Source organism: Pseudoliparis swirei, chromosome 5 (genome assembly GCF_029220125.1).
Source record: "Pseudoliparis swirei isolate HS2019 ecotype Mariana Trench chromosome 5, NWPU_hadal_v1, whole genome shotgun sequence".
Classification (NCBI taxonomy): domain Eukaryota; kingdom Metazoa; phylum Chordata; class Actinopteri; order Perciformes; family Liparidae; genus Pseudoliparis; species Pseudoliparis swirei.
Window position 1 is genome coordinate 27,731,004 of NC_079392.1, and position 15,000 is coordinate 27,746,003.

Sequence of the window (15,000 nt, forward strand, 5' to 3'; positions counted from 1 at the left end):
CCCCCCTGTGGACTAAAGTGGAAGTGTTGGTTCTGGTGCCCCCTTTGGACTAAAGTGGTAGTGTTGGTTCTGACGCCCCCTGTGGACTAAAGTGGTAGTGTTGGTTCTGGTGCCCCCTGTGGACTAAATTGGTAGTGGTGGTTCTGCCCCCTGTGGACTAAAGTGGTAGTGTTGGTTCTGGTGCCCCCTGTGGACTAAAGTGGTAGTGTTGGTTCTGCTGCCCCCTGTGGACTAAAGTGGTAGTGTTGGTTCTGGCGCCCCCTTTGGACTAAAGTGGTAGTGGTGGTTCTGGTGCCCCCTGTGGACTAAAGTGGTAGTGTTGGTTCTGGTGCCCCCTTTGGACTAAAGTGGTAGTGTTGGTTCTGCTGCCCCCTGTGGACTAAAGTGGTAGTGGTGGTTCTGGTGCTCCCTGTGGTCTAAAGTGGTAGTGTTGGTTCTGGTGCCCCCTATGGACTAAAGTGGTAGTGTTGGTTCTGCTGCCCCCTGTGGACTAAAGTGGTAGTGTTGGTTTTGGTGCCCCCTTTGGACTAAAGTGATAGTGTTGGTTCTGGTACCCCCTGTGGACTAAAGTGGTAGTGTTGGTTCTGCTGCCCCCTGTGGACTAAAGTGGTAGTGTTGGTTCTGGCACCCCCTTTGGACTAAAGTGGTAGTGTTGGTTCTGACACCCCTGTGGACTAAAGTGGTAGTGTTGGTTCTGGCGCCCCCTTTGGACTAAAGTGGTAGTGTTGGTTCTGCTGCCCCCTGTGGACTAAAGTGGTAGTGTTGGTTCTGCTGCCCCCTGTGGACTAAAGTGGTAGTGTTGGTTCTGACACCCCTGTGGACTAAAATGGTAGTGTTGGTTCTGGCACCCCCTTTGGACTAAAGTGGTAGTGTTGGTTCTGCTGCCCCCTGTGGACTAAAGTGGTAGTGTTGGTTCTGCTGCCCCCTGTGGACTAAAGTGGTAGTGTTGGTTCTGGTGCCCCCTGTGGTCTAAAGTGGTAGTGTTGGTGCTGCCCCCTGTGGACTAAAGTGGTAGTGTTGGTTCATTAACTGAGACTTGTCTATGACTTTGTCGAGAATTAAAACATTATTTCTTGTTGATGTATTGTTGTTTCTTGTTGTTTCTTGTTGATTGCTGTTGTTGATTGTTTCTTGTTGATTGTTGTTGTTTATCCTTGTTGCTTCTTGTTTATCCTTGTTGATTGTTGTTGTTTATGGGCTCGTGAGCCCGCCTCTGCCTGCTTCGTGTGGGCTCGTGAACTCCTCTGCACCGCGTGGCACTCGGAGCCACTCACTAAGACCTCCTCCGGGTCCGGATCGAGGAGGGGCCAGCGGGTCCCGGTTCCACACACAAGGAAACTTTCCCTCCGGAGCGCCGCCATGGAGGACCAGGCGTAGACCAGGAGAACTCAGCCGGACCCTCTTGTACGCGAGGCCGACGGGACGGGGTCTGGGGGGACGGGGTCTGGGGGGCGCGCGCAGACCCGACTGCGGGTTCTGGAGACGACGCGCGGCGCCATGGAGCCCGCGGCGGAGACGCGGCAGCAGCGCGGCAGGAGGAAGAAGAAGCCCAAGGAGACCCGCACCGTGCGCCCCGACACCGGGGGGCTCGAGCAGAACCCGAACCGGCACTACGCCAGCAACCGGATCAAGACCACCAAGTACACGCTGCTGTCCTTCCTGCCCAAGAACCTGTTCGAGCAGCTGCACCGCTTCGCCAACGTGTACTTCGTGTTCATCGCGCTGCTCAACTTCGTGCCGCTGGTCAGCGCGTTCCAGCCCGAGCTCGCGCTCGCCCCGGTGGTCTTCATCCTGTCCGTCACCGCCATCAAGGACCTGTGGGAGGACTACCGGAGGCACCGGTCCGACACCGAGATCAACCACATGGACTGCCTGGTCTACAGCCGGTGAGCCGGGTCCTCTGGGCTCTTTAGGATATTGTTCTATTTATTTATATTTATATTTATATTTATTTATATTTGTATGTATTTATATTTATTCATTTATATTTATGATTATTTATATTTATTTAGTTTTATTTATATTTATTTAGGTTTATATTTATATTTATATGTATTTATATTTACCTTCGCATTGAAAATGCCGGAAAGTTATGTTTTGATCGCCGTGTATTTATTTATTTATTTATTTATTTGTATGCGTGTTATTCGCAAAACTCAAAAAGTATTGAACCGAATCGCATGCAATTTAGTGGGATGATTGTTTATTATCCGGGGACCAGTTGATTAGATTTTGGGATCGATCGGGTCAAAGGTCAAGGTCAAAGGTCATGAACAGGTCAAAATCTTTCGCAGAACTCAAAAAGTTTTCAACCGAATCGCATGAAATTTGGTGGGATGATTGTTTATTATCCGGGGACCAGTTGATTAGATTTTGGGATCGATCGGGTCAAAGGTCAAGGTCAAAGGTCATGAACAGGTCAAATCTTCTTGAATCACATGGAATTTGGTGGGATGATTGGTTATTATCCGGGGACCATTTGATTAGATTTTGGGATCAATCGGGTCAAGGTCAAGGTCATGGAAAGGTCACAATCTTTTTTTTACCATAGCACGATAAATTTTTGTCCAATTGGCATGCAACTAATGCCAAAATGTTCATAATTCAATGCCCAATCTTGTGATATGCGAAGGTATGCGCTCTACCGAGTGTCCGTTCTAGTTATTAATATGTATTCATTTATATTTATGTTTATTTATATTTATTTATGATGTAGAAATGTATTATTAATATAAATAAACATACTCTTAACCTCTAACCTCTCTGACCTCTCCTGACTGTTCTCCTGGATGTTGAGTTTCCTTCAGACTGGATCTGGACTCACCGAGAGGTCAAAGGTTAATGTGTGTGTTATGAATGGAGTCACTAAGTGTGTGCAGAGAAGAGCTTATGAATATAGACTTCACTGAAACTGAGAGGTTCTTCTACGAGTTAAATACGTCCACACAGAACTTCATTCTGCTTCATCTGCTGCAGGGAAACTCGTAGGAACATGGGTACTGGCCCTTTAAGGAAGCTCATAGGAACATGGGTACTGGCCCTTTAAGGAAGCTCATAGGAACATGGGTACTGGCCCTTTAAGGATGCTCATAGGAACATGGGTACTGGCTCTTTAAGGAAGCTCATAGGAACATGGGTACTGGCCCTTTAAGGAAGCTCATAGGAACATGGGTACTGGCCCTTTAAGGAAGCTCATAGGAACATGGGTACTGGCCCTTTAAGGAAGCTCATAGGAACATGGGTGCTGGCTCTTTAAGGAAGCTCATAGGAACATGGGTACTGGCCCTTTAAGGCAAGGCAAGGCAAGGCAAGGCAAGGCAAGGCAAGTTTATTTATATAGCACATTTCATACATGAATGCAATTCAAAGTGCTTTACAAAAAATAGATCAAGAATAAGAAATAAAAAAAAAAAAAGGAATACAAAGTGCATCAAAGTAACAATTTAAAAAGGCATAAAAGCATAAAAGAAGATTAATAAAAGAAAAAATAAAGATAAAAATCTAAGTGCAAAGAATCATTCCTTCTGTCGTTGTCTTATTATTTCAGGATTAATACAAGATTCAATTTAAGGCAATGGAGAACATAAACGTTTTTAGCCTGTTTTTGAAAGTAGTAAGAGTTGGTGCAGATCTAAGCTCTTCCGGAAGTTTGTTCCAACTGTGTGTGGCATAATAACTGAATGCTGCTTCACCATGTTTTGTTTTAACCCTGGGAACAGTTAGCAGACCGCCGCCAGATGACCTAAGAGGCCTAGAGGGTTCATAAGGTGGAAGCAAGTCAGAGATATATTTTGGACCTACACCATTTAGAGATTTATAAACGAGCAGCAGTATTTTGAAGTCGATTCTCTGATGTACTGGTAGCCAATGCAGAGACCTGAGAATGGGTGTAATGTGTTCAACTTTCTTAGTCTTTGTTAGGACTCTGGCAGCGGCATTCTGAATAAGTTGTAGCTGTCGAAGTGCTTTTTTGGGGAGACCTGAAAAAAGACTATTACAATAGTCTAACCTACTGGAGATGAAGGCGTGAATTAGTTTTTCTAAATCTTGTTTGGACATAAATCCTCTAATTCTTGCTATATTTTTTAGATGGTAATAGGCTGATTTTGTTATTGATTTGATGTGGGTATTAAAATTCAGATCCGAATCAATTATAACACCTAAATTTTTAACTTGATTTTTCGACTTTAAAGAAAGGGAGTCCAGATGAGCACAAACTTTCAGCCTTTCTTCTTTAGCACCAAACACAATTATCTCGGTTTTATTTTCATTTAGTTGGAGGAAATTTTGGCACATCAATCATTGATTTGGTCTGTGCACTGACGCAGTAAGTCTATGGAAGCATAGTCACTTGGTGAGAGAGCTATGTATAGTTGAGTGTCGTCCGCATAATTATGGTAAGCGATTTTGTTATTTTGCATAATTCTGCCTAAGGGGAGCATGTAGAGGTTGAATAGAAGAGGCCCAAGGATTGAACCTTGTGGAACTCCACACGTCATGTTAGTCCGCTCAGATACATAGTTGCCAATGGAGACAAAATAGTCCCTGTCTTGTAGGTAGGACTTGAACCAGTCTAGGACCGTACCAGAGAGTCCAACCCAGTTTTTTAGTCTGTCTAGAAGTATTGAATGGTCGACAGTATCAAATGCAGCGCTAAGATCCAATAACACTAGGATAGAAATTTTGCCAGAATCAGTGTTTATGCGAATATCATTTAGAACCTTAGTGAGAGCAGTTTCAGTGCTGTGATGGGGTCGAAATCCGGATTGGTATTTGTCTAAGATACCATTTGAGGTTAAAGTTGCTAAGTTGCTGATAGACGACCTTTTCTATTATTTTACTTATAAAGGGTAGATTTGATATAGGTCTGTAGTTGCTAAGTACAGTAGCGTCTAGGTTACATTTCTTTAGTAGAGGCTTAATAACTGCTGTTTTCAAAGCCTTTGGAAAATGCCAGATTGGAGAGAGCTGTTAACTATTTGCAGTAAGTCTGTTGCTAAGCAGGTAAAACCTTTTAAAAAGCTTGTGGGCAAAGGATCAAGACAACAGGTAGATAGCTTAAGAAGTTGCACAGTTTCCTCCAGAGTTTTGTAGTCAATTCGTTAAACTGTGTCATGTTTATTAAACTACTTTTGTGTGACTGTGGTGGTGATATCATTTTTTTGTTTAACATAGAAATATTTATGGCTTGTCTGATGTTTAGAATTTTATCCCTAAAAAGCGAACTCATTGCATTTATCAGTGGATAGGAGTTCAGGGCTATTGGTGCCGGGGTTTAGTCAGCCTATCAACAGTGGCAAATAAAGTGCGTGCATTATTAGTGTTTTGTTAATGATGTCAGAGAAAAGGATTGTCTAGCACTTCTCAGTTCTAGATTGTAAAGATTAAGTCTCTCTTTTAAGATGTCATGGTGAATCTGGAGTTTAGTTTTTCGCCATTTTCGCTCAGCTTTCCGGCACTCTTTTTTCTGTATTTTTACAGATGCAGCATTTCTCCACGGTGCTTTTTGCTTACCAGAAATTAATTTAACCTTAGCAGGTGCAATGGTATCTATAACATTCACAATCTTAGCATTGAAATTATCTAGAAAACCATTAACAGAGGTTGAGGTGAAAGCTGGTGACAGAGAGATAGTTTCCATGAACAGTGCGCAAGTATTCTCATTGATATATCGTTTTTTAACAATTTCCGATCTACTATGAATGTCAGGAATAATGGACATTTCAAAGAAGATACAAAGATGATCGGACAAAGCAACATCAATAGCAGTAAGAAATGATGACTTACAACCCTTTGTGATAAATAAATCTAAAGTGTGCCCCCGATTGTGGGTGGGCCCGGAGACATGTTGATACAGTCCAAAGGTGTCAAGTAAGTTATTAAGTTCTTTGGTATTGTTGTCATTGGGGTTATCCATATGAATGTTAAAATCTCCTGATATAGACAGACAGTCATATTCCATGGATACTATGGACAGCAGTTCAGCAAATTCATCAAAGAAACTTCCAGAATGTTTTGGGGGTCTGTAAATAATCAGTAGTAAAACACGAGGGAACATTTCAGAACAGCAGCAAGATACTCAAATGAAAAAAAGTCCCCAAATGATATCTGCCTACATTGAAACACATCTGAAAATATAACAGCAACTCCTCCCCCCTTCTTTTCTACTCGGGGGGCATCAATGAAGTAAAAATTTGGGGGGGTTGATTCAGTAAGAACAGCCGCTCTGTTATTCATATCAAGCCAGGTCTCAGTAAGGAACATGAAATCTAATTCATAACGAGTAATCAGGTCATTGATTAGAAAAGACTTATTCGATAACGATCTTACATTAAGTAATGCAGCTCATAGGAACATGGGTGCTGGCTCTTTAAGGATGCTCATAGGAACATGGGTACTGGCCCTTTAAGGATGCTCATAGGAACATGGGTACTGGCCCTTTAAGGAAGCTCATAGGAACATGGGTACTGGCCCTTTAAGGATGCTCATAGGAACATGGGTGCTGGCTCTTTAAGGAAGCTCATAGGAACATGGGTGCTGGCTCTTTAAGGAAGCTCATAGGAACATGGGTGCTGGCTCTTTAAGGAAGCTCATAGGAACATTGGTGCTGGCCCTTTAAGGAAGCTCATAGGAACATGGGTGCTGGCTCTTTAAGGAAGCTCATAGGAACATGGGTACTGGCCCTTTAAGGAAGCTCATAGGAACATGGGTGCTGGCTCTTTAAGTAAGCTCATAGGAACATGGATACTGGCCCTTTAAGGATGCTCATAGGAACATGGGTGCTGGCTCTTTAAGGAAGCTCATAGGAACATGGGTACTGGCCCTTTAAGGAAGCTCATAGGAACATGGGTGCTGGCTCTTTAAGGATGCTCATAGGAACATGGGTACTGGCCCTTTAAGGATGCTCATAGGAACATGGGTACTGGCCCTTTAAGGATGCTCATAGGAACATGGGTACTGGCCCTTTAAGGATGCTCATAGGAACATGGGTGCTGGCTCTTTAAGGAAGCTCATAGGAACATGGGTACTGGCCCTTTAAGGAAGCTCATAGAAACACTTCAGAACATAGGTACTGGCCCTTTAAGCTGACATTCTTCCATAAGTGGGGAATTGATTAGTTATTGTTTTGAAGCCCTGCACAGAGACTGGAAGGCCGTGGTGACCTTTGACCTCAGGATGTCTCGTTCCGGTGGAGTATGTTCTCTCCAGATAACAGAGCGTGCTTGTTACAGTGAAGACAACATTTATGTATGCTCCTCGTGATGAAGGTCACAACCATCATCATCATCGCTCAGTGTTGGAGGACTCGTGGAAGGAGTCGATGATGAAGAGGAGGTCGACATCGGGATTAATGGAGTCATTAATACTCATATGTATATATATATATATATATGAGTATCTGTATATATATATATGTGTATATATACATCCATCCATCCATCATCAATACCGCTTATCCTCATTAGGGTCGCGGGGGCGCTGGAGCCGATCCCAGCTGACAGGGCGAAGGCAGGGGACACCCTGGACAGGCCGCCAGTCCATCGAGGGCACATATAGAGACATACAACCATTCACTCTCACATTCACACCTATGGGCAATTTAGAGATCAATTAACCTGCAGCATGTCTTTGGACTGTGGGAGGAAGCCGGAGAACCCGGAGGGAACCCACGCTGCCACGGGGAGAACATGCAAACTCCACACAGAAGGACCGCCTCGACCGGGAATTGAACCCACGGCCCTCTTGCTGTGAGGCGACAGTGCTAGCCACTACGCCACCGTGCAGCCCTATATATATATACATATACACATATATATATATTTATATGAGTGTATATATATATATATATATATATATATATATAAAATATACATTGTACTTTATCAAAGTAGTTCACCAGTGATTGGTTGATTGATTGATTGTGTTCCTGCTGAAGCATCTCTCTTGTGTTTGATATGTTTTGATCCTGTCGTTGTGGTCTCTGGTCCTCTTGTGGTCTCTGGTCCTCTCGTGGTCTCTGGTCCTCTTGTGGTCTCTGGTCCTCTTGTGGTCTCTGGTCCTCTCGTGGTCTCTGATCCTCTTGTGGTCTCTGATCCTCTTGTGGTCTCTGGTCCTCTTGTGGTCTCTGGTCCTCTTGTGGTCTCTGATCCTCTTGTGGTCTCTGGTCCTCTTGTGGTCTCTGGTCCTCTCGTGGTCTCTGGTCCTCTCGTGGTCTCTGGTCCTCTTGTGGTCTCTGATCCTCTTGTGGTCTCTGATCCTCTTGTGGTCTCTGGTCCTCTCGTGGTCTCTGATCCTCTCGTGGTCTCTGATCCTCTTGTGGTCTCTGGTCCTCTTGTCGTCTCTGATCCTCTTGTGGTCTCTGATCCTCTTGTGGTCTCTGGTCCTCTCGTGGTCTCTGATCCTCTCGTGGTCTCTGATCCTCTCGTGGTCTCTGGTCCTCTCGTGGTCTCTGATCCTCTTGTGGTCTCTGATCCTCTCGTGGTCTCTGATCCTCTCGTGGTCTCTGATCCTCTTGTGGTCTCTGATCCTCTCGTGGTCTCTGATCCTCTTGTGGCCTCTGGTCCTCTTGTGGTCTCTGGTCCTCTCGTGGTCTCTGGTCCTCTCGTGGTCTCTGGTCCTCTCGTGGTCTCTGATCCTCTCGTGGTCTCTGGTCCTCTTGTGGTCTCTGATCCTCTTGTGGTCTCTGGTCCTCTTGTGGTCTCTGGTCCTCTTGTGGTCTCTGATCCTCTTGTGGTCTCTGGTCCTCTTGTGGTCTCTGGTCCTCTTGTGGTCTCTGGTCCTCTTGTGGTCTCTGATCCTCTTGTGGTCTCTGGTCCTCTCGTGGTCTCTGATCCTCTTGTGGTCTCTGGTCCTCTTGTGGTCTCTGATCCTCTTGTGGTCTCTGGTCCTCTTGTGGTCTCTGGTCCTCTTGTGGTCTCTGGTCCTCTTGTGGTCTCTGATCCTCTCGTGGTCTCTGGTCCTCTTGTGGTCTCTGATCCTCTCGTGGTCTCTGATCCTCTCGTGGTCTCTGATCCTCTTGTGGTCTCTGGTCCTCTTGTGGTCTCTGGTCCTCTTGTGGTCTCTGATCCTCTTGTGGTCTCTGGTCCTCTTGTGGTCTCTGATCCTCTTGTGGTCTCTGGTCCTCTTGTGGTCTCTGGTCCTCTTGTGGTCTCTGGTCCTCTTGTGGTCTCTGGTCCTCTCGTGGTTTCTGGTCCTCTCGTGGTCTCTGGTCCTCTTGTGGTCTCTGATCCTCTCGTGGTCTCTGATCCTCTTGTGGTCTCTGATCCTCTTGTGGTCTCTGGTCCTCTTGTCGTCTCTGGTCCTCTTGTGGTCTCTGATCCTCTTGTGGTCTCTGGTCCTCTTGTGGTCTCTGATCCTCTTGTGGTCTCTGGTCCTCTTGTGGTCTCTGATCCTCTCGTGGTCTCTGGTCCTCTCGTTGGGGTCTCTGGTCCTCTTGTGGTCTCTGATCCTCTTGTGGTCTCTGATCCTCTTGTGGTCTCTGGTCCTCTTGTGGTCTCTGGTCCTCTTGTGGTCTCTGATCCTCTCGTGGTCTCTGGTCCTCTTGTGGTCTCTGGTCCTCTCGTGGTCTCTGATCCTCTTGTGGTCTCTGATCCTCTTGTGGTCTCTGGTCCTCTTGTGGTCTCTGGTCCTCTCGTGGTCTCTGATCCTCTCGTGGTCTCTGATCCTCTTGTGGTCTCTGGTCCTCTCGTGGTCTCTGGTCCTCTCGTTGGGGTCTCTGGTCCTCTTGTGGTCTCTGATCCTCTTGTGGTCTCTGGTCCTCTTGTGGTCTCTGGTCCTCTCGTGGTCTCTGGTCCTCTCGTTGGGGTCTCTGGTCCTCTTGTGGTCTCTGATCCTCTTGTGGTCTCTGATCCTCTCGTGGTCTCTGGTCCTCTCGTGGTCTCTGGTCCTCTTGTGGTCTCTGATCCTCTTGTGGTCTCTGATCCTCTTGTGGTCTCTGGTCCTCTTGTGGTCTCTGGTCCTCTCGTGGTCTCTGGTCCTCTTGTGGTCTCTGATCCTCTTGTGGTCTCTGATCCTCTTGTGGTCTCTGGTCCTCTTGTGGTCTCTGGTCCTCTCGTTGGGGTCTCTGGTCCTCTTGTGGTCTCTGATCCTCTTGTGGTCTCTGGTCCTCTCGTGGTCTCTGGTCCTCTCGTTGGGGTCTCTGGTCCTCTTGTGGTCTCTGATCCTCTTGTGGTCTCTGGTCCTCTTGTGGTCTCTGGTCCTCTTGTGGTCTCTGGTCCTCTTGTGGTCTCTGGTCCTCTCGTTGGGGTCTCTGGTCCTCTTGTGGTCTCTGATCCTCTTGTGGTCTCTGATCCTCTTGTGGTCTCTGGTCCTCTCGTGGTCTCTGGTCCTCTTGTGGTCTCTGGTCCTCTCGTTGGGGTCTCTGGTCCTCTTGTGGTCTCTGATCCTCTTGTGGTCTCTGGTCCTCTCGTGGTCTCAGGGCGGAGCGGCGCTACGTGGAGCGGTTCTGGAAGGCGGTCCAGGTGGGCGACTTCGTGCGGCTGCGCTGCAACGAGGTTCTGCCGGCCGACGTCCTGCTGCTGAGCTCCAGCGACCCGGACCGGCTCTGCCACCTGGAGACCGCCACGCTGGACGGGGAGACCAACCTCAAGCAGAGGCAGGTGGTCCGCAGCCCCTCTGACCTGGTGAGTCCTGGTCCTCTGGAGACCTGCTGAGTCCTGGTCCTCTGGAGACCTCTATCAGTAAACAGACCACCAGAGAGAAGATGGTCTGTTTCTATAGAGTTCTTCATAAAGCTCCTCATCAGAGCCACAGGGTCCTAAAGGGCCCCACAGGGGGTCCAGGTCTCTAAAGGGCCCCACAGGGGGTCCAGGTCTCTAAAGGGCCCTGCTGGTCCTGTTAACAGGCCCTCTCTGTTTGCAGGACTGTGAGTTCGACCCGTTGAAGTTTCACAGCGTCGTTGAATGTGAGAAGCCGAACAACAACCTGAACCGGTTCCGAGGATACATGTGAGTACTGTCTCTTTAAATCCTCCACGTTGTGGGCGTTGCTGTAAACTAACGCTGTTCTGACCCCTGACCCCTACCTCCTGACCCCTGACCTCTACCATCTGACCTCTGACCCCTACCCTCTGACCCCTACCCTCTGACCCTACCCTCTGACCTCTACCCCCTGACCTCTGACCCTACCCTCTGACCCCTCACCCCTACCCTCTGACCCCTGACCTCTACCCCCTGACCTCTGACCCCTACCCTCTGACTCTACCCTCTGACCTCTACCCCCTGACCTCTGACCCCTGACCTCTGATCCCTACCCTTTGACCCCTGACCTCTACCCCCTGACCTCTGACCCCTACCCTCTGACCCTACCCTCTGACCCCTGACCTCTGCCCTCAGCCTCCACCCCAGTGGCAGCAGAGACGCCCTCTCCAAGGACAACCTGCTGCTGAGAGGCTGCACGGTGCGCAACACGGAGGAGGCGGTGGGCCTCGTCATCTATGCAGGTGAGCCCCCCACAGAATACCCCCCCCCCCTGTGACCTCTGACCCCCTGTGACCTCTGACCCCAGGTCACGAGACCAAAGCCATGCTGAACAATACCGGTCCGCGCTACAAGCGCAGCAAGCTGGAGCGCCAGATGAACATGGACGTGTTCTGGTGCCTCGTCGTCCTGCTGAGCCTCAGCCTGGTGGGGGCCACGGGTGAGAGGGGGGGGCATGGGTGAGAGGGGGCACGGGTGAGAGGGGCACAGGTGAGAGGGGGCCACAGGTGAGGGGCCAGTGAGAGGGGCATGGGTGAGAGGGGGCCATGGGTGAGAGGGGGCACAGGTGAGATGGGGGGTGGGGCCACAGGTGAGAGGGGCTGGGGGGCCATGGGTGAGGGGGCACAGGTGAGATGGGGGGCTGGGGGCCACATGTGAGAGGGGCTGGGGCCATGGGTGAGAGGGGGCAGGTGAGATGGGGGTGGGGCCACAGGTGAGAGGGGCTGGGGGCCATGGGTGAGGGGGGCACAGGTGAGATGGGGGCTGGGGGCCACATGTGAGAGGGGGCTGGGGGGCGGCACGGGTGAGAGGGTGGGGCTGGGGGGCCATGGGTGAGAGGGGGGGGGGCTGTGTGTGTGTTACCTGTCAAGATTCAAGATTCAAGATTCAAGATGTTTTATTTGTCACATACACACACAGGGTGTGCAGTGAAATGAAAGTGGCAATGCTCAGCAGGAATGTGCAAGGGCAACAAGTACACACTATTTACAAATAAAAAACAACACAATATTTACAGTAAGTGTGTGTGTGTGTGTGTGTGTGTGTGTGTGTGTGTGCCTAAGAGCGGGTCTATGTGGGGGTCCTGGTGAGGTCGGAGTTCACAGTCCTGATGGCCTGAGGAAAGAAACTCCGTCTCAGTCTCTCTGTTCTTGCAGCGTGACTACGGAGGCGCCTGCCTGACCGCAGCAGCTGAAACAGTCTGTTGTTGGGGTGGTGAGGATCCTTCATGATCCTGCCGGCTCTGGTTCTGCACCTCCTGGTGTACAAGTCCTGCAGGGTGGGAGTGTAGTTCCAATAGTGCGCTCAGCCGAACGCACTACTCTCTGCAGAGCCTTCCTGTCCTGAGCGGAGCAGTTGCCAAACCAGGCTGTGATGCTTCCTGTCAGGACGCTCTCTACAGCTCCAGAGTAGAAGGACTGAAGGATCCTCTGTGAAACTTTAAATTTCCTCAGCTGCCTGAGGTGGTAGGCGCTGCCTTGCCTTTCTCACCAGAGTGTCTGTGTTTGTTGACCATGTCAGATCCTCGGTGATGTGGACTCCCAGGTATTTATACCGCTCACCCTCTCCACAGTAGTCCCGTTAATCCCCAGTGGTGAGTACGTCCTCTGTTGTTGTACCTTCCTAAAGTCCACAATCAGCTCCTTAGTTTTGGTGACATTCATGATGAGGCTGTTGTCCTGGCACCAGAGTGACAGATCAGCAACTTCCTCCAGGTAGGCCTTCTCGTCGTTGTGGAGATCAGGCCCACCACCACTGTGTCATCCGCAAACTTGATGATGGTGTTGAGTTGAACCTGGCCACACAGTCATGTGTGTACAGGGAGTACAGTAGGGGCTGAGGACGCAACCCTGGGGATCCTGTGTTCAGGGTGAGGATTTGGAGGTGTGTCTGCCCACCCTGACCACCTGTGGCCTGGCGGTCAGGAAGTCCAGGATCCAAGCACACAGGGGTGTTCAGTCCCAGCTCAATCAGCTTGCCGGCCAGTCTGGAGGGACTATGGTGTTGAAAGCTGAACTATAATCAATGAACAGTAGTCTCACATAGCCCCCTCTGGCTGTCCAGATGAGAGAGTGTGGTGTGCAGTACCTGGGAGACAGCATCATCCGTGGATCTGTTTGGGCGATAAGCAAACTGCAGCGGGTCCATGGAGGAAGGAGGAAGGCGCAGATGTAGTCCTTTATCAGCCTCTCAAAGCATTTCATGACCACCGAGGTGAGGGCCACGGTCGGTAGTCATTCATACATGCTGGAGAAGCATTCTTGGGCACAGGGACAATAGTGGATCTCTTGAAGCAGGCGGGGACCACGGACTCAGCCAGGAGAGGTTGAATATTGTGGTGAACACTGGAGCTAGCTGGTTAGCACAGGTCTTCAGTACTCGCCCAGATATGCCATCTGGACCTGCAGCTTTCCTGGTGTTCACCCTCAACAGAGCCCTCCTCACACTGTGCTCGGTCACAGAGAGTGTGTGTTCATCCCCAGCGGTAGAACTCACCTCGGCTCGCTTAACGGTGTTGTTGTTAGCGGCGAGCTAGCGCTGTTGTTGCTAGCCTCAAACCGTGCATAAAATGAGTTCAGGTCGTCCGCTAGGGATGCGTCGGCACTCACCATTCGCGGGTCTGCTCTGGTAGTTTGTGATAGTCCGTAGCCCCTGCCATAGGCGCCTGGTGTCGCGCTGCTCCATCTGTGATTCCACTCTGTCTCGGTACCTCCTTTTGGCTTCCTTCACCGCCCTCCTCAGTCCATATACCGCTGCCTTGTACTCGTCCATGTTGCGGATACAAGACCGGAGTTATAGGCAGCAATGCAGGCGTTCACAGCTTCACGGATGGATCCATCAACCCACGGCTTTTGATTAGGAAAGACCCTAACTTTTACCGTGGGGCGATGGTGTCCGTTAAGCGTTGCTATGAGGCTCATTGCTACTTCCGCAAACTCGCTGGCGTCACTGGAACTGGATTGGATCATGTCCCAGTCAACGATACTCAGGCGTCCTGTAGCTCAGCCTCTGATTGGTCAGACCACCGCATTCGTTCCTCGTCACTACCGCTTCCGCGCGATCCTTTGTTTATACTCCGGAAGCAGAAAAATGGCGGCATGGTCTGATTTCCCTAACGGAGGAGAGAGACAGCCTTGTAGCCTCTCTTGAATGGCGTATAGCAGTGGTCCAACGTTCTTTCCCTCTGGTAGCACACGTAATGTGCTGGTGAAAGTTCGGCATGACTTTTTTAGGTTTGCCTTGTTAAAGTCCCCAGCCACCACCACAGCCGTCGGGATACTTGTTCTGATGCCGACATAACACATCATGTAGGTCCGATAGTGCTACGTCGGTGTCCGCTTGTGGTGGAATGTGAGCGGCTGTGGTGATGACCGAGCTGAACTCCGGGAAGGTAGAATGGCGGCATGAGATCGTCAGATGTTCCAGGTTCGGCGAGCAGGAGCGAAAGAGACTTAATGTTCTTGGGGTCGCACCACTAGTTGTTAGTCATGAAGCAAACCCTCGACCCTTAGATTTACCAGACTCTTCCGTTCTGTCTGCACGGAAAACAGAGAAGGACTCGGTTGGACATATGACTCGATCCGGCACCAGCGAGGTCAGCCAAGTTTCCGTCAGACAAAAGATATTACAATCCCGCATGTCCCGTTGGAATCTGATCCTTGCCTAAAATCATCCATCTTATTTTCCAGAGACTGGACGTTAGCAAGAAGGATGCTGGGCAAAGGTGGACGGTGGGCTAGAACTCTCAGTCTGTTCGAATTCGCTCCGTTTCCCTCGATGTTTCGTCGTCTCCCGTAGTAGCGGC

General features: G+C 49.4%; 1 protein-coding gene across 1 annotated transcript in view; it reads left to right on the plus strand.

Annotated features, from left to right (window-relative positions):
• The first annotated feature begins 1,479 nt into the window (after nucleotides 1–1,479).
• atp10a (ATPase phospholipid transporting 10A) overlaps nucleotides 1,480–15,000 on the plus strand; it is a 38,148-nt gene continuing 24,627 nt past the window's right edge. The window contains exons 1-5 of the mRNA XM_056415004.1: nucleotides 1,480–1,886; nucleotides 10,418–10,622; nucleotides 10,861–10,946; nucleotides 11,334–11,440; nucleotides 11,506–11,637. Of these exons, the coding sequence (XP_056270979.1) occupies nucleotides 1,498–1,886; nucleotides 10,418–10,622; nucleotides 10,861–10,946; nucleotides 11,334–11,440; nucleotides 11,506–11,637 (919 nt within the window). The 5' untranslated portion in view covers nucleotides 1,480–1,497. The remainder of the gene's footprint in view (nucleotides 1,887–10,417; nucleotides 10,623–10,860; nucleotides 10,947–11,333; nucleotides 11,441–11,505; nucleotides 11,638–15,000) is intronic.